The sequence below is a fragment of the Phyllostomus hastatus genome, unplaced genomic scaffold (genome assembly GCF_019186645.2).
Source record: "Phyllostomus hastatus isolate PE091 unplaced genomic scaffold, TTU_PhHast_1.1 phas_contig_159, whole genome shotgun sequence".
Lineage (NCBI taxonomy): Eukaryota > Metazoa > Chordata > Mammalia > Chiroptera > Phyllostomidae > Phyllostomus > Phyllostomus hastatus.
Genome location: NW_025333640.1, coordinates 37624492 through 37648424, shown reverse-complemented (window position 1 = coordinate 37648424; position 23933 = coordinate 37624492). Strand labels below are relative to the sequence as shown.

Sequence of the window (23933 nt, the reverse complement as noted above, 5' to 3'; positions counted from 1 at the left end):
GCAGCCAGTCGGCGGCCGAGGCGGCCGGGCGCGCGGGCTGGGGGTGGGGGGGGAGCGTGGGGCCCAATCGGCTGGGCGGGGGCGGGCCGTGGGTGACAGGCCGCGCGCGAGGGGGCGCCCGCGCGGGGGCGCAGCGCGGATCCAGGAGTGGCGCGCAAAGTTTCGGAGCCCGGCTCGGCGCGCCCCCTCTGGTCGTGTTTCGGCGGCGCGCGGGGCGCGTGCGCGCGCGCGTGCGGCGGGCAGGGGGCGGGGAAAGTGAGGGCCCGCGGGTGCCGAGAGGGGTTCCCGTGCTCCGGCGGCTCCGCCGCACAACCTCCAGCCCGGCGGGCGAGCAGCAGCGCGCTGACAGGCGCCGGCCCGAGCTGCCGCGGGCGCCGGCCCCGCCGACGGCGCGGGAGGAAGGGAACCGACCGCCCCCAAACCCAGCGCCGTGCGGATTACAAAGTGAAACTGACCCGGGACCTCCAAAGCAAAGCTCCTCGGGGCTGGGGGCGAGGCGCGCTGGAGGGGGCTCGCCCGGGGCCGCCCGAGAACCGTCCCCCCGGCATGCTGAGGGGAGGGCACGCGGGGACCTCGCGCCGCGGCTGTCCGACCCCCGCGAGGCCGAGAAGAACGGGGGCCTGCGCTCGCCGTGGATGGACAAATAGCGGGCTGGCGGGCGCCCCGGCTGAAGTAGAATAGGAACATGCCGAGGAACGCTGGACGTTGCCTGTGCCCGCAGCAGGGGCGGCGGCGGCGGCTGCCGGAGGAGGAGGAGGACGCGGCGGACCGCGCGCGGGCACCGGAGCCCTAGCGCCCGCGCCGGGAGCGCAGTTCGCGCACGGCCGCCGCCGCCTGGGCCTCGCAGCCCCTCGTGCAGCCCGGTGGAGGGGTGTCGCTGTTCCTGAGGGGGAGGGGGACTGGAGGAGCCCCCGGGTCTCCAGCCTTTAGGGAAGGAATTCGCCCACCTCCTGGCTCCCCACCGCCCCTCCCCGCGCGCCGCCGTCCTCTTCCCGCAGCGCCACCCGCGTCTGTCCTGCCCTCCTCAGTTTCTTGGCCACGGGCGAGCTCCAAAGTTTCTGGAGAGCGTTTGCAACGATTGCTCCTACACCTCAAACACAGACCACCTCTCCCTGCTCTCAGCGACCGGGGCGAAAACGCTCACACTCTCCGGATTCAAAACCAACGCGCCCGCGGGGAAATACTGGAGGTCTGAGAAACTTTCCTGGAACTCATCAGCTCCCAGGAGTGCCCCGCGGAATGCCCGGCCGCCTCTCGTCCCCGCTTCCCTCCGGCACGACCTGTCTACATGGCTACGTGGTTGGGGTCTTTCATTGAGGCCACTTGCTTCTTCCGCGTGGCTGGAGACCCTTTAAAATAGCAGAGTTCTCAGGGCAATCGGCTGTATTTGCTGGGGCTACCGAATCCCGGTAATTGCATTTTTTTTTTTTTTGGCCTCACTTCTTCCTTCTGTTGGCCGCCCAGTTCCAAGGAGCCGGGACCATGGACTTGGATGCGGGCCGGGCTCCTGGCCGCGCGTGGCTCCCGCTGCCCACCCCCTCGGTGCTCCAGCTCCTGCGCGTCTTCGGGCTGCTGTCCCTGCTCCCCGGGCCGGCCCGCGTCGGCGGGGCCGAACAGCGCCAGGTGTTCCAAGTACTGGAGGAACAGCCCCCCGGCACGCTGGTGGGCACCATCCAGACGCGCCCCGGCTTCACCTACCGACTCAGCGAAAGCCACGCCCTGTTCGCCATAAACAGTAGCACCGGGACCCTGTATACCACGGCCACCATCGACCGCGAGAGCCTGCCCAGCGACGTGATCAACCTGGTGGTCCTCTCCAGCTCGCCCACCTACCCCACCGAGGTGCGAGTGCTGGTGTGGGACCTCAACGACAACGCCCCCGTCTTCCCGGACCCCTCCATCGTGGTCACTTTCAAGGAGGACAGCAGCAGCGGGCGCCAAGTCATCTTGGACACGGCCACCGACGCGGACATCGGCTCCAATGGCGTGGACCACCGCTCCTACCGCATCATCCAGGGCAACGAGGAGGGGCGCTTCAGCCTGGACATCACCGTGAACCCGAGCGGCGAGGGCGCCTTCCTGCACCTGGTGTCCAAGGGCGGGCTGGACCGAGAGCTCACGCCGCACTACCAGCTGCTGGTGGAGGTGGAGGACAAGGGCGAGCCCAAGCGGCGGGGCTACCTTCAGGTAAATGTGACTGTGCAGGACATTAATGACAATCCCCCGGTGTTTGGCAGTTCCCACTACCAGGCGGGGGTGCCTGAGGACGCGGCCGTGGGCTCCAGCGTCCTGCAGGTGGCGGCGGCGGACGCGGACGAGGGCACCAACGCGGACATCCGCTATCGGCTGCAGGACGAGGGGACCCCCTTCCAGATGGACCCCGAGACGGGGCTCATCACCGTGCGGGAGCCCCTGGACTTTGAGGCCCGGCGCCAGTACTCGCTGACGGTGCAGGCTCTGGACCGAGGCGTGCCTGCCCTCACCGGGCGCGCCGAGGCGCTGGTTCAGCTGCTGGACGTCAACGACAACGACCCGGTGGTGAAGTTCCGCTACTTCCCCGCCACCTCGCGCTACGCCTCGGTGGATGAGAACGCTCAGGTGGGCACGGTGGTGGCTCTGCTCACCGTGACGGACGCCGACTCCCCCGCGGCCAACGGGAACATCTCGGTGCAGATTCTCGCGGGCAACGAGCAGCGCCACTTTGAGGTGCAGAGCAGCAAAGTGCCGAACCTGAGCCTCATCAAAGTGGCCAGCGCCCTGGATCGGGAGCGCATCCCTTCTTACAACCTGACCGTCTCCGTCTCGGATAACTACGGGGCGCCCCCTGCCGCCGCGGTCCGGGCGCGCTCCTCGGTGGCCAGCCTGGTGATATTCGTCAATGACATCAACGACCACCCTCCTGTCTTTGCCCAGCAAGTGTACCGAGTGAACCTGAGCGAGGAGGCGCCCCCGGGAAGCTACGTGAGTGGAGTGTCTGCCACAGACGGCGACTCTGGCCTCAATGCTAATCTGCGTTACAGCATCGTCTCTGGCAACGGACTAGGTTGGTTCCATATCAGTGAACACAGTGGCTTGGTGACCACCGGGGCTGCCGGGGGCTTGGACCGTGAGCTTGCTTCCCAAGTTGTGCTGAATATCAGCGCTCGGGACCAGGGCGTTCACCCCAAGGTCTCCTACGCCCAGCTTGTAGTGACCCTCCTGGACGTGAACGATGAGAAGCCGGTGTTTGGCCAGCCAGAAGGGTACGACGTGTCTGTGGTTGAGAACACCCCCATAGGGACAGAGCTGCTGGTGGTTGGGGCCACCGATGGGGACCTGGGTGACAATGGGACGGTGCGCTTCTCCCTGCAAGAGGCGGAGACTGACCAGAGGTCTTTCCGCCTGGACCCGGTGTCTGGGAGGCTGAGTACCATCTCCTCCTTGGACAGAGAGGAGCAAGCGTTCTACTCCCTGCTGGTCCTGGCCACCGACCTGGGCTCCCCTCCCCAGTGCTCGCTGGCTCGCATAAATGTGAGTCTGCTGGATGTGAATGACAACAGTCCCGTGTTCTACCCGGTCCAGTACTTTGCTCACATCCAGGAGAATGAGCCCGGGGGTAGCTACATCACTACCGTGTCGGCCACGGACCCCGACCTGGGTCTCAATGGAACGGTCAGGTACAGCATATCCGCTGGGGACAGGTCTCGGTTTCAGGTCAATGCTCAGAGCGGGGTGATTTCTACCAGGATGGCCCTAGACAGAGAAGAAAAAACAGCCTACCAGTTGCAAATAGTGGCTACGGATGGTGGCAATGTGCAGTCCCCCAACCAGGCAATAGTAACCATCACGGTATTGGACACTCAAGACAACCCACCTGTGTTCAGCCAGGCTGCCTACAGTTTCGTGGTCTTTGAGAACGTGGCTGTGGGGTATCACGTGGGTAGCGTGTCCGCCTCCAGCATGGATCTCAATTCCAACATCAGTTACCTCATTACCACTGGGGATCAGAAAGGTATGTTTGCAATCAACCAGGTCACCGGGCAGCTTACCACAGCCAGCGTGATCGACAGAGAGGAGCAGCCCTTCTATCAGCTGAAAGTGGTGGCCAGCGGGGGCGCTGTGACCGGAGACACGGTGGTTAACATAACAGTGAAGGATCTGAATGACAACGCTCCCCACTTCCTCCAGGCAGTGGAGAGTGTGAATGTGGTGGAGAACTGGCAGGCAGGTCACAGCATTTTCCAGGCCAAGGCCGTGGACCCTGACGAAGGTGTCAATGGCATGGTGCTCTATAGCCTGAAGCAGAACCCCCGGAACCTGTTCGCCGTCAGTGAGCGGAGCGGGCAGGTGAGTCTGCTGGGGCCCCTGGATGTCCACGCCGGCTCCTACCAGATAGAGATCCTGGCGTCCGATATGGGCGTGCCCCAGCTCTCCTCCAGTGTCATCCTGACCGTCTACGTCCACGACGTCAATGACAACCCGCCCGTGTTTGACCAGCTCTCTTACGAGGTCACGCTTTCCGAGTCAGAACCTGTGAACTCTCGGTTCTTCAAAGTGCAAGCGTTCGACAAGGACTCGGGAGCCAACGGTGAAATTGCGTACAGCATTGCTGAAGGAAACACTGGGGATGCTTTTGGCATATTCCCAGATGGTCAGCTGTATATAAAAAGTGACCTGGACCGTGAACTTCAAGACAGGTACGTTTTACTGGTTGTGGCTTCTGACAGAGCAGTGGAACCCCTGAGCGCGACCGTGAACGTTACCGTCATTTTAGAAGATGTCAATGACAACAGACCTCTCTTCAACAGCACCAATTACTCCTTTTATTTTGAAGAGGAGCAGAAAGCTGGGTCGTTCGTGGGCAAAGTGAGTGCTGTAGATAAAGACTTCGGGCCCAACGGAGAGGTGAGGTATGCCTTTGAGGTGGTGCAGCCAGACTTCGAGCTGCACGCCCTTAGCGGGGAGATCAGGAGCACCCGCCAGTTTGACAGGGAGTCTCTTATGAGGCGCAGGGGGGCCGCGGTGTTCACCTTCACCGTCGTCGCCGCAGACCAGGGGCTCCCGCACCCCCTCAAGGATCAGGCGACTGTGCACGTGTACATGAAGGACGTAAACGACAACGCTCCCAGGTTTGTGAAAGACTTCTACCAAGCCACTATATCCGAGTCGGCAGCCAACCTGACGCAGGTTCTACGAGTATCTGCCTCCGATGTCGACGAAGGTAGTAATGGACTTATTCATTATTCCGTGATAAAAGGAAACGAAGAGAGGCAGTTTGCCATAGATAGTGCCTCGGGTCAGGTGACACTCATTGGCAAATTAGACTATGAAGCCACTCCTGCCTATTCCCTTGTCATCCAAGCAGTGGATTCAGGGGCCGTCTCCCTCAACTCAACCTGCACCTTAACGATTGATATTTTAGACGAGAACGACAACACCCCTTCCTTCCCTAAGTCGACCCTCTTGGTCGATGTTTTGGAAAACATGAGGATCGGTGAGCTGGTGTCCTCCGTCACTGCCACTGACTCGGATTCCGGCGACAATGCTGACTTACAGTACAGCATTACCGGGACCAACAACCATGGGACTTTCAGCATCAGCCCCAACACCGGGAGCATCTTTCTTGCCAAGAAATTGGACTTTGAAACACAGTCTTTGTACAAATTAAATATAACGGCAAAAGACAAAGGAAGGCCTCCTCGTTCGTCCACAATGTCAGTGGTGATACACGTGCGGGACTTCAACGACAACCCTCCTAGCTTTCCTCCTGGGGACATTTTCAAGTCCATTGTCGAGAACGTTCCCATTGGGACCTCTGTCATTTCCGTGACTGCCCACGACCCCGACGCGGACATTAATGGGCAACTGGCCTACACGATCATCCAGCAGATGCCGAGGGGCAACCACTTTGGTATAGACGAAGCCAAGGGCACGATCTATACCAGCGCCGAGATAGATCGGGAATTCGCCAATCTCTTCGAGTTAACGGTCAAAGCCAACGACCAAGCCGTGCCCGTGGAAACGCGGCGGTACGCTTTGAAAAACGTGACCATTCTGGTGACGGACCTCAACGACAACGTCCCGGTGTTCGTATCCCAGAACGCGCTGGCGGCCGACCCTTCGGCGGTGATCGGCTCCGTGCTGACCACGGTCCTGGCCGCTGACCCAGACGAGGGCGCCAACGGGGAGGTGGAGTACGAGATCGTCAGCGGGGACACGGACACCTTCGTGGTGGACCGCTTCAGCGGGGACCTGCGGGTGGCCTCCGCGCTGGTGCCCTCCCAGCTCATCTACCACCTCATCGTCTCGGCCACGGACCTGGGCCCCGAGCGGAGGAAGTCCACCACGGAACTGACCGTCATTCTCCAGGGCCTCGACGGGCCCGTGTTCACTCAGCCCAAGTACATAACTATTTTGAAGGAAGGGGAGCCCATTGGGACGAATGTCATATCCATCGAGGCAGCGAGCCCCAGGGGGTCGGACGCCCCAGTGGAGTATTACATCGTCTCCGTGCGCTGTGAAGACAAGACCGTGGGCCGTCTCTTCACCGTCGGGCGGCTGACCGGCATGATCCAGACGGCAGCCATCCTGGACCGGGAGCAGGGAGCCTGCCTGTACCTGGTGGAGGTGTACGCCATCGAGAAGTCCACTGCTTTCCCCAGGACGCAGAGAGCGGAGGTAATGGTCTCGCCGCCGTTCATGGCTTCTTTGTTGTCGTGCCCTTTAGAAAGATCGTTCTCTTTGTATTACCTTCTATAATCAATGTACCTTGGTGGTTGATGGTTGGTTTTATTGACAGGAGTGTACGAGAATGCCCTGGTACAGAGACTAACACGATTACATAAAATTTAGCTTGATTCCGGTCAAATCTAAACAATGAATGGTGTTTGCTTTCAATTTCGCCTCATAGAAGTCGTATGTATAAGTCTAAGGGGGAAATCTTGAGCCATTTCAGAAGTGTCCTCCCTCCCCCCGCCCCCGCAAAAAGAAATACAAATCCACACCCAGTCATCTAAGCTGAATCCCAGCGCTAAACTAAACACCTCTCAGTCAGAGAGGCTACAAGAGAAAGGCAGATCTCAGACTTAATATGTTTCTGTTCCAAAATGAAGACCTGGGGTAGAAGCGTCAATACCAGGCTCCCTGCCTAGGGGGCGTGGCCATGAGGACAGACTGACAGTTTGCACCCCAGGCCCTGTTCCCTGTCTGGTGCTGGGCAGCCTGGGCGGTTTCTGGAGACGGAGGGACTGATTTCAGTGTGCGGAGCCAGGTTTGGGGAGATGCCTGATTTCATCTGCCTTCGCATTTCAGGCCCTGTCTTCTGACTTAGGCTACTCCTTGCTCTGCCCTTCTGACCTAAAACATGTAGTATGCTGTGAATGATCAGCCATCAGAGGCCGTTTGCAGGGACAGGGCTGCGTCGCTCAGGCCGTGGTGCAGGCGCACGCTCTGTCTGCGGACTGGTGGGAAGTCCGCGTTTCACAGCCCTCGCCGGGAGAACTGCAAGCTTGGCCGCCCCTGGGGTGGATGGGAGCGTGCCTCCTCCCTGCATCACTGGTTTGCTTTTGAATTGAACCCCTTCCAGGGTCCTCTTGATATCAACCTGAGATGGTATAGCTGCCTTCTGGAAAGCTCTCCTTTGCCGTTTTCTGAGTCCTCCCTGGCCCTCCCTTCCCCCGGCAAAGACATTCTGGTGTCATTCAGCCAAAAACAGAAAACATCAAATGTGGTTTGTGATCCTTGGCAGTAACCCAGACATAACATGCTTGGGTGACGGAGGCTCATGCATTTGTTTTCTTGCTTTTCTATTTGGGGGAGGTGAGGAGTTTTCTTTATTTAAAATGCTCACCTATTATTATTATCTTTTTGAATCCCTGTGATTTTTTTTTTCATAATAGCTAGCTGGTGTCTGTTCAATGGATAGAGCAGCATATTCAGGGCCTAGAGGATATTAGAGATATAATTCTTAATAGAGATATAATTCTTAGAAACACAACTCAAAGTAGAATTCAGTTTATCTTTTATACATTAGCCCTGAAGGGACTTCTACCCCAAATGTCCTCTTTGACCAAATTAGTTTTTTAAAGATTATAACATAGGTCTTATATGTTAAACTGTTTGGTTTCTCTCAGGCCTTGATTTACAAAGTTTTATTTTGATTTGGTGTATTCCTCCCCTGAACCCATTCCCTGTCTCTGCCTTCTTTGGAATCACTTCTTGGATGAAGAGGTTCCACTGGTTTGAAGGCTGAAATATTTATTAAAGACAGGCAATTAAGTCCTTCCAGGATTTAGATACATTTGTTAAACTGTAAGACAAATTATATTTTGGTTGTCGCTGGTTGGTCCAGTGTATTCCACTTATTAGAAAACTCGGAGAATGAGAGGAAGTGTCCACGGTTATCATTAGACAGCTTATTTTGTCTTGTTATTTACTCACTGGATATGCAAAGTTCGGCTTGCATTAAATTTTTAAACAGTGCTGTCTCTGTAATAAGCCTGCGGATTTAACAATCATTGTAAGTCATTCTGTTAGTAATAGGGGATAATATGTTTGTGACTTTCTTTGGCCTCAAATAGTACCCATAGGAAAAGTTATTTGTATTTCCTGTAGCCTATTTATTGAGAAATCTAGGAGAATTCATTATGATGATTGTTTTATAAGAAAAAAAAACGGTCAGGGTGTCTTCTGTGAACTGAAGTGCTGAAACTGTAAACCAAGTTGGAGCTCCCAAGGCCCAACCACTCTTCAAATTGAAAGCAAATGTGCCTTTCCCCCCAGAATATTGGAAGCAGTAGTTGGGAGCTAGAATTTCATATTATTATTGGTTGTATCTTTTAAGTATATACAATGGAGTACTTTTTTTCTCCTGCCAAAACAATTCATTTACCGTGATTCTGCAAAAAAGAGGTTATAAATTATGTCTGGTTGTCAGAGGTGAGTTTTCAATTGTTTGTATCCAAGGGCAGCCTTGCTCCAGTGCCTTGAAGAAAACTTGATTCATGTCTGCCCATAGGAATCTGGGCGGCCTGCTCGGGTTTCTGGCTGCAGGCGCGGCTGACCACATTCCCTGGGCCAGCACAGGGTCAGGGGTGAGAGGGAAATGCTTCACTTGGCATTCCTTTTCCAGTTCCGACACCCGTGGGGCGGGGCTGGGGACGGGGCTGGGGGGGGCGGGGGGGGGCTCCCACGGCGCCGGTTCCGGAGCCCTGTCCAGGGTGCACCTTCCTTTCCCCGCCTCTCTCACAGCTGAAACTTTGGCTTGACTAGGAGTGTCTTCGAAGGATGGTGTTGGGTTGCAGACATAAGGTTTATTGGCTTTTTATTTTGTGTCTTTATATTCTCAGAAGAGCCTTGGTTGTGTTAGAATAGCTCATAGGCATTTTGAGCCGTTGTTCTAGGTTTGACAATATAAAGTTGGAGATACAGCACTTCTCTTTTTTAAAAATTTTTTAACATTTTTTAAAAGATTTTATTTATTTATTTTTAGAGAGGGAAGGGAGGGGGAGAGAGAGAGAGAGAGAGAGAGACATCAATGTGTGGTTGCTGGGGGCCGTGGCCTGCAACCCAGGCATGTGCCCTGGCTGGGAATCGAACCTGCGATGCTTTGGTTCACAGCCCACGCTCAATCCACTGAGCTACGCCAGCCAGGCCAGCACTTCTCTTTTAATGTGGGTTGTAGAGGAACTTGCAGCTGAGGGGCTGGGTGGGACCTCGTCAAGGTCAGGGGCTTTGCTGCACTGACCTGTATTAGAGCCTGGTGTGTTGGCCAAGGGGTAGTAGCTGCGCTGTCCCCGCTTGCTGAACGAGGTGGTAGCAGAGCGGAGACCGGAATGTGTGTTCTTTTGCATCAGAAATAAAGTAACCGAGAGAGACTGGGGGAATGCAGGACGTTAGTAAAATCAGTCTTGATCGTGAATTGAACTAAGGACATATGGGCACACCAATTGTCCCTGTTTCTAGAAATGAATTGAGAATTGTCAGAAAACTCAAAAAGGAAAAAGAGGAACAGAGGTGGGTGGACTCACACGGAACTTAGGGTTTGTTTATTTGTTTATTTATCTATTTTTAAAAGATTTTATTTATTCATTCTTGGAAGGGAAGGGAGGGAGAAAGAGAGGGACAGAAGCATCAATGTGTGGTTAGCGTCCCCCACTGGGGATCTGGCCCACAACCCAGACATGTGTCCTGATTGGGAATCAAACCAGCAGCCCTTTGGTTCACAGGCTGGCGCTCAACCCACGGAGCCGCACGAGCCAGGGCAGACTTAGGGTTTAAATGGGAGGAAATACTAGACATGCGTCCAAGGTCCTAGTTCTCGAATCTGTTGGTCTCAGAACCCCTGCCACTCCTCTGAGAAAGCGGCAAGGACCCCCGAGGACTTTGGCTCAGGTGTGTCTTATCTATTGATAGTTACTATTTCGAACGTTAAAATGGAGAATATTGTTAAAATATGAATTCACTTAAAGACCATATTAAACAATATATTTAATTTTGTTGTACTACATAAAACTTCATTTGGCCAAACCAAAAATAATGAGAGACATTATTTTATATTTTCACAAATCTCTTTAATATCTGACTGAGGAGAAGACAGCTGGACTCTCAAACCTCCTTCATCCGTGCAAAAAATGTTGCTTGGCTAATGGACATGAGAAGAGCCCATCCTCACTCAGAGGTGTGGGTTGGGTGCGGGAGGAACACTTGGATGTCCTCTTCAGGTAGCTGTCCGTGTCCTCTGGTGCTGCACAGAACTCCATGAGGGGCAGTTTTTTTTAAAAGCAAATTTTGCTGTTTTATTTATTTATTTATTTATTTTTAGAGAGGGAGGGGGAGAGAGAGAGAGAGAGAGAGAGAGAGAGAGAGAAACATCCATGTGCAGTTGCTGGGGGCCATGGCCTGCAACCCAGGCATGTGCCCTGGCTGGGAATCAAACTTGTGATGCTTTGGTTCGCAGCCTGTGCTCCATCCACTGAGCTACGCCAGCCAGGGCGAGGGGCAGTTTTTTAAAACTTACTTGCCATGTGGAATCTGAAACCCTATCTGTGAAGTATTCATACTTTGTCGACATAATAATATATCACTCTGCTTTGTATTCTGAATGGCTGTTTACCTGTACGTGACCGCAAACAACAGGCATGGGTCGTTTGGAAAATACTGGTGTAAATGACATGGATTCTTATTGAAAAAGTCCTCACGTGTATGGGCTCCCAACTTTGTTATGAGGGTTAAGAATGTTTCAAAATTTGACTGTTTACCTAACGGCTCAAATTTTATCATGAGTGACATAGATGGTTAGTTGCTTTTCTTGAAGAGCCAGGCTCCTTTTTGTTCCTTCTCAATGAACAGAATAACTGTCTGCCAGACACCGGAGTCGAGAAAATCGTAGTATCTCTGTCAGTTGTCCTGCCAAGTAAAACACACATTCCGTAAACGAAGCAGCTAGTTCAGCTCGCAACTCACACAGCCGAGCCCACGCTTGGCCGCGAGGCAGCCGCACTACCTAGGGGCAGGTGCCTGGTTCTTGGTGCTCGTCTCACTGCGTATCACGGCAGCAGGGAAGAGACCTCGGGATTTAAGGGTCTAGAATGAATAAAATGAAAAATTTTACTGCATCATCAAGGAGAGTCCTCTAGTTTTTAGGTGAAACTGGCACTTTACTGTCATTGTCAGTGCCTGGCCGTGAAGACTACAGTTACTGCGGGAGCACTTGGGAGCTTCTGTTTGGATCGGAGCTACTGTTTGGATTGGAGCTGGGGCAACAGCCTCTCCCACCGTGGCGCCTGACCCTCTAGTGCGAATGTGAACACGGCGAACACGGCAGACGCTGGTTTTCGTCCTTCTGCGGACCGTGTTGGCTCCCCAGCCCTCCGGAGCGGCACCCCGGGAGGCCTGGAGTCCGTGTGCCCCAGGGCAGGACCCGCGGGGGTGGGTAGTGAGAACTTTACGAGTCGTTAAAACAAAAAAGCGCCTCTAGGAATATTCCAGTAAAAGTGTGCTTCGGTGAACGCACTATGATTCACTGAAATTAGAAAGGAGTTTTAGCAACTGGATAGTCGTTTATTTTCACAATGACACCATCAAGGTCTCCGGATGGGGTGGACATGCTTCCCAGAGCGGTGCTGACCAGCAAGTGTGGAGGTGATTTCCCTCCAGAGGGTCTGGGGCCCGAGTGCGTGCATCTTGGACGAAATGCCTGCGTATCTTGTGTATCAGCCCCCACAGGCAGCAGAGCTGGGTCTATAGTAATAGTAATAATAATAATTAATAATTAATAATTAATGTATTGAGTATGGCTAAGTGCCTCTTTGGGGATTTTATCCCTCGAGCCTCACACCACACTGGTAAGCATTATTCCCGCTGTAGAGCTGTGGAAACAGCCTCAGCAAAGTTAGAGGGTAAAGGGTCAACTGTACGGTGACTGACGGGGGGAGATTTGACCTTGGGAGGTGAACGCAATGCAACATACAGATGACGTGTTTGTAGAATCGAACACCTGAAACCTATGCAACTTTATTAACCGATGTCACCCTAGTAAGTGTAATAAAATAAAAATGATTTGATTAAGTTCGTCTAGACTTGCGTAACTCCATTATCTGTACTCACACCTACTACTCCAAAAAGCCAGGGCCACCTACGGCTTCATGACAAGCAGGAGCCTTCACGCCGTAGATATGAGGACACACACGTGATTTTGCTAATCTTGCTCTCATCCCCTGTTGGCTACTGAAGCGTCTTTGAGAGGCAGTATGGTGTGTTGTCTGGACTAAGGGACACGTGACTCCAGTTGGCTGCCTCAGTCAAGGCCACGGGCAGGCGCTGTCTATACAGGCCTGCGGGCCAGTCGGCGGTGGCAGCGCCCGTCTGCGTGTGGAGCGGGGGTGGGCCGTGGTCTGGGGCAGTGGTGCTGGGGCAGAGGAGAGGGTGGGATCCTTGGGGGAGGGGGCCCCCGAGGCAGAGCAGCGGTGCAGGTTTGCGTCGGGCCTCCGCTGCTCCACCGTGCCGAGCGGTTCGGAAACGGTGGCTGTGATTTATGAAGGGGGAGGATCCGTTTTTGGATTTTTCAGATGACACGTCTTACCCTCCTAAGAAATAATGGGAGAGCGTGAAGATTATGTTAAAAGTAGAAGAGATTTTAACCCTTCCTCTCTTTGGATCTCCAGAGTGATTTTTACAAAAAAGACAATCTGTGATGACTTCAGATTTTCTTGGCTTCCTCTAAGTTTGTTAAACAAAATCCTTAGCAGATCTGAAGGGCTCTGTACGTTTTCGAGATGTGCACGCATGTGTCCGACAAGCAGGACTGTCAATGGCCAGTTAAGCGCATGCTGCGTGTTTGGAAATGGCTCTGGATGCTTGATTTGGCCTCTCAATTTTGGTAATAGATTCCGTAGACGTAATTTATCTTCTGATGAATATATTGTTTTGTGTGTGTGTGTGTGTGTGTCCTTGTTCCAGCCCTAGCCATTTTAATCCCGCATTGCCCCGTAGACGCCGAGGAAACTACACTGGGAATAGTGTGGAAAGTATTTATGCACTTAGCAGTTGGTGGAATCGACTTTTCGTCGCAGGGCGGGCCTCTTGCGCTTCGTCATCATTGCAGAGAAAAGCTGCCCGGGAACCTCATCCGTGGAGAGGACTGTTGAGTCAGCGGCTTTGAGAGGACTCCGCAGGCCCTGAGGCGGGGGTCTGGCCCAGGAATGAATGGATACATCTAGGGCTCAGCTCTTCAATACGCACGGAAGCAGGCGGTGTTCTGGGTTAGGGTTTGTGACTGCAGATAGGAAAAGAGTAATTGGCAGGTGATATGGGCCAAGATGAATTGAAGGGTTCCTTAAAGTGTCCTAAAGACAGAATAGGGTCAATGTTTTCTAATGCTCTCAAGCTTTAGGTAACCTGGAACAACAGTGACCACTTTCAGTTGCACGTTGTTAATTAAGGAGGAGAGGGGATGAGGAATTCAGACAGGGGAAAATTAAAAAATTATCAAATATCTCTTATAAAATACATAAAATCTGTGATATATTTATATATCATATATTAGCATGTATGTATTCATACAAAGACTGCTGGATTATTCCTGGTGTTCATATTCTGAGAAAAAAGGGATAATAAAGTTGTGAACATAAAACGTAACCTAACTGGCAGATAGTGTGCATGTGTTAATCAATGTTCGGCTGTAGGGACACAGTCACTTTTAGTTTCCAGACATATTTAAGGAGCAGCCAGGGAGTAAGAACCATCTCTGTAGGTATGGAAGAGACGCTGAAAGACACAAGCAATGGGCAGTTAGGAGCCAATGGTGTCGTCACTGATTTTTTGTTTCAGAGCACTGGGCACTTTTCTGACATGTCGTATCACTGGGGGACCCTGACATATTCCGAGTGCCTCCTGGCACCGGTGAGCACCTGGCACTGACGTGCCCTCACTGGAGTCCTGGAGGGATGCACAGCTTGCCTCTCCCCCTTCGGCACACGAGAATATTGAGGCTAACGGAGGTCAAGTGTGTGGAGCTGGCTGATGGCGCATGTAGGACTTGACCCCAATGGTCTGGTCCAGAGTAGGCACAGTTGACCCCAGCACAGCACTGGGGGTAACACTGTGTGTGATAACAGTGGGCGATGCTTCCTGGACTCTCATAGCCATGCAGCTTGTACTGTGTAAACAGTTGTTGTGTGTCTGTTCCTTCACACCGGCCACTGAAGGAACAGAGGGGCCAAGTGAAATTTAGGTAACGACCCAGCGGTGGGATCACGTTAGGTCCCCATCGGGTTTATTTACATTAGGCTTCCATAAATGGACCTATAATCTGTCAGCTCTTCATTTCAATTTCTTCGACTGAAGGTGGAAATAGGTTTTCATTCTTCCAGTGGCTGCCCCATTTATTTTCTTCCATTTTCATCAACATTTCTCGAAAGAGTTGCCTCTACCTGCCCTGTTTCTTCTCATCATGTCTGAAACCCTCCCCGACCAGGCTGGGCTTCTGTCGCTCCAGTGAAATCGCTCCTCTCAAGGCGCCATGACAACCACATTTCTGTATCCATGGTCACTTCTTTGTTCCCATGGATACAGACTTCTAAGTCATCATACTCTGGAGATGCTTCTGGGTCATCGCACTCAGGATTTTTATCTTATTTCTTGGGCCGAGTTCGTCTGTCTCCCTCACCAGCTTCTCTGCATTGTCTCAAATCCTAAATGTGGGACCATCCCTGGAATCAGTTCTTAAATTTCTTTTTAACCTGTACTCATTCCCTGGAGGATCTCAAACAATCTCATGGTTCTAAGTCGCACACACACTGATGAGTGCGGTTTTGTCTCCAGCCCTCATACATCTCTTCTAAAATCCATATTCATGTGGCTTGACTACTTACTAGGTTGCATTGGCTTCTTCATGCACATTTCACATTAGCATTCCCCAATCCGAGCCCCCGATGTCTTCCCCGATAAACACGTACCCCACCCTCAGCCGCCTCCATCTCCCTGGATGGCAGTTCCAGTCTCCAAATTGCACAGGTCAAGAAACTTGGGGCGTCTTCGAATCCTCACTTTCACACCCTGGGTTCCTGTCATCTGTCCGTGAAGTGTGGCTCTGTCTTAAAAGTATATCCAGAAAGTGATCATTTCTCATCGTTTTCCCTGTTGCTGCCTTGGTCTGGCACCCCATCATCCTCCACCTGGAGTGCTGAAGCCGTCTTCATGTTGGTCCCAGCGTCCTCTCCTGCTTCTTGCTTGGCTGCCCTACCTGCACGGGCTTCCTGCTTTCTGCAGAGCCTGCAAGGCTCACACCTGCCGGCGATCGTGCTCCTGGCTTGCCCCGCACCTGAGACGCTCTTTCCTGCAGACGTCTGTCGGGGTGACTTCTTCCCGTGCTTCAAGTACTCGTGACACCTCACCTTCAAGTGAGAATCACTCTTCCTTCACTGACTACTGACTGTACCTGCCCCTTGGCCAGCTCGGTCTCTATTTCCCTGTCTCCATTCTGCGTATCCCTGCCCCTTGATGTTTACCAGCCTCCTGATTCAGGATCATCCCGTCTCCCCAGTTAGTTCCCTCACCTGGAGAACAGAAATAATTGTATCCATTTTGTACCTAATTGAGAGGAAAACCAGAAAGAAGAGGTACTCAGAAAGTGTGTCAGTTCCCTTCTCTTTTCCCCGACGTGCACTATTAACATTAAAGGACACTTTCTATTTGGCGCTCTAGTCTTCATTTTTCTTTATTTTTTTAAAGATTTTATTTATTTATTTTTAGAGAGGGAAGAGAGGGAGAAAGAGAGAGAGAGAGAAACATCGTGGCCTGCAACCCAGGCATGTGCCCTGACTGGGAATCGAACCTGCGACACTTTTGTTCTCAGCCCGCGCTCAATCCACTGAGCTACGCCAGCCAGGGCTATTCTTCATTTTTCTTGATTTCTCTAAGTTGTAAGGAGGTAGATCAGGTGTCTGTCTCTCCATTTTAGGACAGAGGCACAGAGGAGTTTAGGATTTGGGCGTGGTCACATATCCGGACTTAACGCCCAGGCTTTTCTGACTGGGCCAGAAACATACTTGACATGAAACCACACTGCCCCTCCTGTGATGAAGTTAATGCTAGGTACCCATCATTTTCTACTATTTTATTGGTGTTGGGATAATTCTGTGATAGTTGCAGTGCCTTAAGGAAAGTAATGTATTAATCCAGAAAGAGGCTTAGCTGCTTATGGAGCAAGCAAGTTACAATATTGGGTTTTTTGGTGTTTCGTGTGGAAGCCGTACCTTTCACGCACGTGGGTGTGTTCGGCTCTCACTTCCCAGTGATGGTGGTGGGACATCGACTGCCGTGAGTTGTGTGTTTATCTGTGACCCTATTTTGAAAAAAAAATTGTATTGTTTCATCTACTTAATGCCCTTCTCATACCTGAAGTCAAATTGGCGTGGTCGAACAAAGATAAAACTATCCCCTCTTCCAAATGACTTTGTGTTTTACAAAACATGTAAGTTCTGGTAACTTATTCAGGGTGAGCTTTATGATTCACACTGAAAACATTTCCCTGAAAAATGTTTTATTGCTTACTGAAAATTTCGAAATAATGAACACCCAAAGAAGATGGGCTTCCCTTCCGCTTGGTATCATGATGTGGAGTAGGTAATTCTTTGTTCTTTAGGCAAAATGCTTACTACTTACATTGCATATACGTCCACTTCATTCTACCATTAGTGTACGGAAGTGCGGGACTGAGGCAGACCTCCGAGTTTCAGTGGCTTTGCAAACACCAGGTGAAACAGAGGGGTCTGGTCAGGTGTGTGAGTTGTGGTGTCCCAAGTCTAAACACAGACATGCGGAAGAGAGTTCACAGAAGAGAAATACAGATGCTCAAAAGGAGACCCACCTCCACGTGGGGATTCTCTCGGTGGTAGGCGCCCTCACAGCACAGGGACAGATTTTCGACGTCTCTTTAGTGTGATGTCTGTTAGCATGGGTTTATGGCAAACTCTAGAAGTGCAGTTCTAGCAAATCATTTATTCATGGATCAGAAGAGACTCCCCACGGTAAAGCGCTGACACTCGGCTTTATTTCATGGAGCAGGTTAATATTTTATAGCCACACAAAGAACATTTCTGTTGGGGTCTCGCATTAGCATGGCCACAGCACATCGTGGGGAGACCGAGACGAGGGGAGTTTTCGCTAAAATTTTAGTTTAACCCACCCGGAGACTTTACTTGCATTTTTAGAGGCAAAACAGGTTAACTGAAGGCAATTGGTTAAAAGACTTGGCCCAGATCTAGAGATCTGTGTCTTGGATTGTGACCACTTCTTGGAAACATGACTTGGAGTTCCTAAGTGTTACTTGACTTGATTCTATATTGGTTTATTGTGGCGTTTTCCCTCACCAGCAGCTGTATGGCCGTTCTTTAATTGCTACCAAAAGTCGACTCATGGTCTATTTTTTTTTAAGATGGTAAATTCTCTACTAAAAAGGTTAAGATGCTAATTCCCGTGTGTAACTAAGTGGGCAGAACGGCCTGTGTTGCAAGCCAGCTTAATATTTGATGACTCTGCATAATAAACTGGGGGAAGTTACTTATTCATCGAGGTTGTAATTGGTTATACGTCCGTGCCGAATCCTTAGTACTTCAAGTCCAGAACCTGGATGATGTGCCGTGCCACGTGACCCCTGATTGGCTGGAAGATGAGGGGAGCAGGAGTCGGAATTTCCTTTCTAGGACGGGCTGGTCTGTGACGGGAGGGATGACAAACACTTGTCAAAAGTTTGGGTCCAACTGAGTACGGATGGACGTTGCTCACAGAGGTGTCTACTGTATGTTCTTCTCAGCACTTTTCTGTGTGTGTGTGTGTGTGTGTGTGTGTCGATGTGTTTGCACTTGGATGAAGGATGTTTGTTGCTCAGCAACCAAGATAAGACACTTTCGAAGGGTCCGTTTTTGTTAACGAAAGGGGTGGTCGTTGTGGATGCCGGAGAGCGGAGGACAGGGCGGGGTTGCTTGGGCGCCGCGCACGGTCGGCCGCGGTGACTTCCCAGGAGAGAGGGCTGCGTTGAACGTGTCTGACATGGAGCGGATCTCACTGGGCATTTACTTCCTCGCATGTCTCTGCCTTCTTCCTCGGATACTATTCGGAAAACATGGCCTAAGTGAATGCACTACATACCTAGTATGTTACAATGCGCAAGGGTAAAAACATTTGAAGGAGTGAAACTGTAATTTAAACTTTATTTTCGTAAACTTAACGTAGCCTAAATTCAGTTTTTCTCAAACGGCGCCGGAAGGATTTAATATGGATTTCACTTTCTGAAGGAGTTCTGTTATGTGTAATATTGAGTGCGGTTGTGCACTGCGTCGTTAGTGACATACTAAAACTAAGCAGACGTGTGGGCGTCCGAATAACTGTGTTCGAGTCCTGGCTTTACCCTTTCACACTGTGTGACCTGGGAGCAGAGGCTGAACTTCTCTGAGCCACAGACAGGGCCTTCCTCTCTTAAAGGGGCAGAGCTCTGACCACGAAGGAAGTGCCGTGATGAAAGCACTCAGCATGAGGAGCGGTGCATGTTTCCCTGAAAGGCGGTTTGGTCCACTTTTACTGATGCTGCTTTCAGTGACTCACACTGTGTGTGGTCCAGAAGGCAATGATTAGAAAAAAAAAAATGTAAACAGTCCCTGGGCATGTAAATAGCTACTGTTCACGCAGGAATTGTGATGACATTTCTAATGATACCGTGTCGATGGGAAACAAAACCACTTACAAATTCTATTTCCTGGTCTTAGGGAAATTACTGAGGAAGCACATTAACAAAATACCTCTATGGTAATTTTCCTCATTATACTCTATGAGGTAGAAAAATAAATTTTACATGACAGTGACTAGTGAGCTGAAAGACTAGATGAAGAAAAGACAGGTTATTAGCTAAGAGTGGGAAATGGATGTAGTTTCCAACATACTGATTTTGCATATGATTTAAGTAAATCACAGGATTCTATTTGAAATTTTAACATAATGCAAAACCAGATAAGTGTTATGCAATGTATGGTCTGTGTCCTGATAAGAGTATCAAACACGGAAGACGCTTAAAACACAGGCCGCTGACCTCGAGCAAACAATAAAAATAAAAACTTTATTGAAAGATGGGGCGAGCAGTTTGTTAATGAATATGCCAGACATTGGACCTCAAAACCCCATTTAGGCTCTAAAAGACCTTTATTTCAACTCAGTGGCCCAGTGGAAACCCTCAGTACAGACCTCTAAGTGTTGCAGCTAACCTCTGATGACAGGCGGAGCCCTGTGATGTCGCCCAGAGTCTGTGCCAGGTCACCTTGCCCTCACCTTTTCCTGCTGCCTGGGTGCTGGTGGTGGCTCTGATCAGACGGGGGTGGGGGGGGTGGGGGGGGTGGGCAAGGATGTGACGCTGAGAGCTGCATCAGTGGCACCCCCGTTCTTTAATGGGGAACAAGTTTGAGAGCTTTCTCGCCCTGTTTCCCAGTTCACAGTGCAAGCCACCTGGGGTTCCCAGCTTCCTCCTGAGATGGAGGATGGACACAGAGGCACAAGAGATGTTCGTCTTCTCCCTGGCCACTCGCCCAGATATATACGTTCCCCTTGCTAAAAGTCTTGTTTCTGCACATTGTCACTCAGGCAGTAACTGCGGACTTCTGAATTAGGAGGGATAAGTGCTGGGACCTTGTTCTTATTTTTTATGGTAAACAATTTAGTTCCCTCTGTGCTGGCCTCCCAGCCGCAGCTCCCACCCCCGTCATCGCCGTGCCAGACAGTGTTTAGTAGCGGGGATTCACATCTGCATTTTCCAGATCCATGCCTTCAGAAGACAGTCTAATGGGAAGAGAAACGGCCCATAAATCACTGAGCAGAAAATGTAGAAGGTTGCGCTGATGCTAAAAAAATGTTACCCGTTGGTTATAGTAACCGGTTTCACACAACTGAGATTATGTATCCGACTCTGGGGCTCTGTTTTGTACTTCCCAAGGGGTTGGCTGCATATTTGAGATGACTTGAAGTGAAATCACTTTCTTGGTCTGTGTTCTGAGAAAACATCTGTACAACAATACCTGTCTGTATTGTCTCCCTGACGTTGGAATATTGGACAGAATGTATCACTGTGTAACTAGGTGGGGTCTGGCTTGACGTGTGCCCGCCCTGGGCTCCGCCCACAGATAAGCTGGGCTCGGGGGGCAGCCTCTTTCAGTCCCCCCTGCGCCGCGGCCCAGAACGCTACCCTGGCTCTCCCTGCATGCTTACGTCTTGTGCTGCATTCCTACACCCTAGCCAGGAAATAGATTTATTCACCAGTCCGCAACGTTATTTCCATCACGGGTAAGAGTTATTAAACAATAACAGACTGTTCATTAAACTGCAATTTTTCAACAATAAGAGCATTTACGCTAACACAAGACGATCTATTGAGAACAGATGGCTATTTGTGACTTTTAATTGGAACCTCAAAATAATGCGCTGAAATAGAAGTTATTAGCATTTTATAGGTGAGGCTTAGGGAGGCTAGCTTTGCTCAGTTTGGGCCATACGTTACAGGCAAGGCAAAGAACCGGGCTTGGATTCCAAGGCTTTAGCTCCAAATCCCGTCCCCCGATAGCATGTGTTGGCTGAAGTTTCTAGTAAAGATGTGCGTTTGGGAACTTTTAACGAAGTCACTAATACTTGCCCTGTGCATGATTGCCCACCCATGTTATATGTGGATAGAGCATAGGTGGTTTCAACGATACCACTAAGTCCTTTTGGGGATGAGTCCTAAGGAATAGTTAGGGTTTAAGAAGCAGGGTTTTAATCAGGTGAATCTGGAAAAACATTAAAAAAAATCACTGACCCATTCAAAGTACAAGAAAGGATCCCCCCAAACCTGGAATTATCTTCTGGAGGGGGGGCCCCTGGTAGTGCAGGCTTCCCCCACCAGGGGAATGTTCTGGGGACCCATCTCTATCAGTGCACCGGCTGTTCGGCCCCGGTGAATCGTTCTGAAGACCGTTCTGTGCGCTTGTCTGTTTCATGACGGGTGATTTAGGAGCACCCCTACCCACCCTGTGCTGAGTGTTGAGCCGTTTTTGATGAAAAACAGCGAGATCCCAGCGCCCCACCCTCCCTGTTCTCCTGATCTCACCCTGAGCGACTTTCTTTTGTTTCCCCCAGATGAAAGTAGTCCTCTCCGGGAAACGTTTTGCCAGTGTGGGAAAGGTAACCAAAAACAGCGGAAGCACTACAAGGCATCGCGTTGGACGAGGTCAAAAACTTTTCTGAGCAGTGGGAAAATGTCTTGATAGGTGTATTGCATCCAGTGGAGGGCACTTTGAAGGTGACTGAGGTTTAAACATATAAGAATAAATATACAATTTTTATAACTAAATTCCATTTTGGGGGGGTCTCCCGTTGCATGAGAATGTATGAAACCATCCTTTTTAGACATTTTTTCCCCCCAGGCCTCTTACTGTTTCTATTTTGTAGATATTTATTTATTTATTTTAAAGATTTTATTTTATTTATTCATTTTTTAGAGAGGGAAGGGAGGGAGAAAGAGAGAGAGAGAGAAACATCAATGTGCGTTGCTGGGGGTCATGGCCTGCAACCCAGGCATGTACCCTGGCTGGGAATCGAACCTGCGACACTTTGGTTCGCAGTCCACACTCAATCCACTGAGCTACGCCAGCCAGGGCTCTGTTTTGTAGCTATTTAATTCAAATAAATTTAAACTTCTAAACAGATGCAGTTTTCACAGAGTGACACTGTAGTCTGATTGGTTCTCGGAACTTGGAGCCGGTGAGAGTCCCTGGCGCTGGCGCGTGTGTACAATGCGGATTGTTTCTCGGAAGATTCGAGGGAGGTCCTCGGCGCCTGTCATTTTCGCGGCCCCTCCAGGATGCTCATGCAGGTGGCCCACGGACCGCACTGCCGGAGACCCTCCGCATGAGGCTGGGTTTCGGACAGGAGACTAATGGCACGTCTGCACGTCCGAACTCCCCGCTCTGCGGCCGCCGCGGCGGTGGGAACGGTGGTGGGACCGGTGCGCGGAGCCCGAGTGGAGGGCAGCCTGTTCCCATCTCACAGCTGCGCGAAGAGCCTGCGAGACTCTGGCAATAGCTGTCGAGCCGTGTGTGTCCGTAGTAACCAGTGAAATGATGAAACCTGAATGGAAATAAACAAACGTGCAGACTGTCCTATTTATTGACCAATTAAGTTCGTGGAAGTGTTGGTACAAAGCTATACAGCCCTCAGAAGGCCCCCTCACTGCCTTCCCAGAAATTACCGTTCTCGGGATAACCTTAGTTTTACATTTGGTATGCATTTAGAAAGAAGAGGAGAACAATAGATTTTTGTTGCTATCGAAAAGCAGATTATTTCAAGATCTGAGTGTTTAAATCTTCTTAGGAAAGCAGTACTTCGAGAGAGATACAGGAGAAAAGGACACTGTGAGAGCGAGCCCAGGGCAGTGCTGCAAGTGCAGGGAGCGGCTGGGAGTCACCCTGGGAGGGTGCATTGAAAAGGAACTAAAATAAGGGTCTTTTGCTTAGAACAGGATGTATGGGTTTTTTAAGGTATATTAAGTGACCTGAGGCAGTAGGTATTAAGGAATTTGTGCTAATATTAGAGATTTGTATTTAATGGTATATGATATATTATGGACTGTATTGGTTTGTTGGAGTCAGGCCTCACAGTTTTCTTACTATAATAGTTCTGTAACTGTGGGATTACTATTAGTACAGAGTCCCAAGTTGTTTCTTAGTTCTGAAATCTGAGAAGTAAAATCATGGAAGACAGACTAATATCCACTTAGGAGAACCTTGATTAATAATTAATAGACGTTTTTAAGAAGTTAGGATTCTCAGGTGCTCAGAATTGTTTTAAAGCTCCGACTTCATGCAATCTGCAGTGTCCTGCCGTTCACGTACACCCTCCCTAACTCATGTCTGGTCCCCTTCCCCGCAAAGCATTTCCGTTTACAAAGCACTCAGGAGCAACACACGCACAGAGCATTGTACACTTTACCTGGAGCACTCAGAATACAGTCAGTAGCTCCGGGTGTCACAGCCTGTAGGGAGCAGACGCAGAGAACCTTCCAAAAAAATCGTAGTTCAGCTTAATTGAAACATGTGCCTCACCATCTGGAGCACTTCTGCATCATATAAAGACATTTGGCATTTTAAATAAAGGATTTTGAATTAAACCAGAAATCTTTTGTGTCTTCCGAAGACATTGATTTATTGGGACTATGCGTGGCTTTCCCTCATCGAGAGAAGATGAATGATTCCCTAAACGTCCGCTCACCCCCTCGCTTTATAAAGCGAGTGCCTAGAGTATTGAGATGCCATCTTTCAGGTCCTGTGCACAGAGGTGACAGGGGCTATTGCAAAGCGTATTGCAGTAATTCATTGAATGATACAAAATGTAAATTTTCCTCAAGTAAAAACTGATCTTGGCATTATTGAATGTTGTTGAAA

General features: G+C 50.7%; 1 protein-coding gene across 1 annotated transcript in view; it reads left to right on the top strand.

Moving 5' to 3' along the window:
• The first annotated feature begins 291 nt into the window (after nucleotides 1–291).
• The window catches only part of FAT4 (FAT atypical cadherin 4), a 144587-nt gene continuing 120945 nt past the window's right edge, over nucleotides 292–23933 (top strand). Inside the window, 1 exon segment of the mRNA XM_045830851.1 lies at nucleotides 292–6657. Coding sequence (XP_045686807.1) covers nucleotides 1483–6657 — 5175 coding nt within the window. The 5' untranslated portion in view covers nucleotides 292–1482.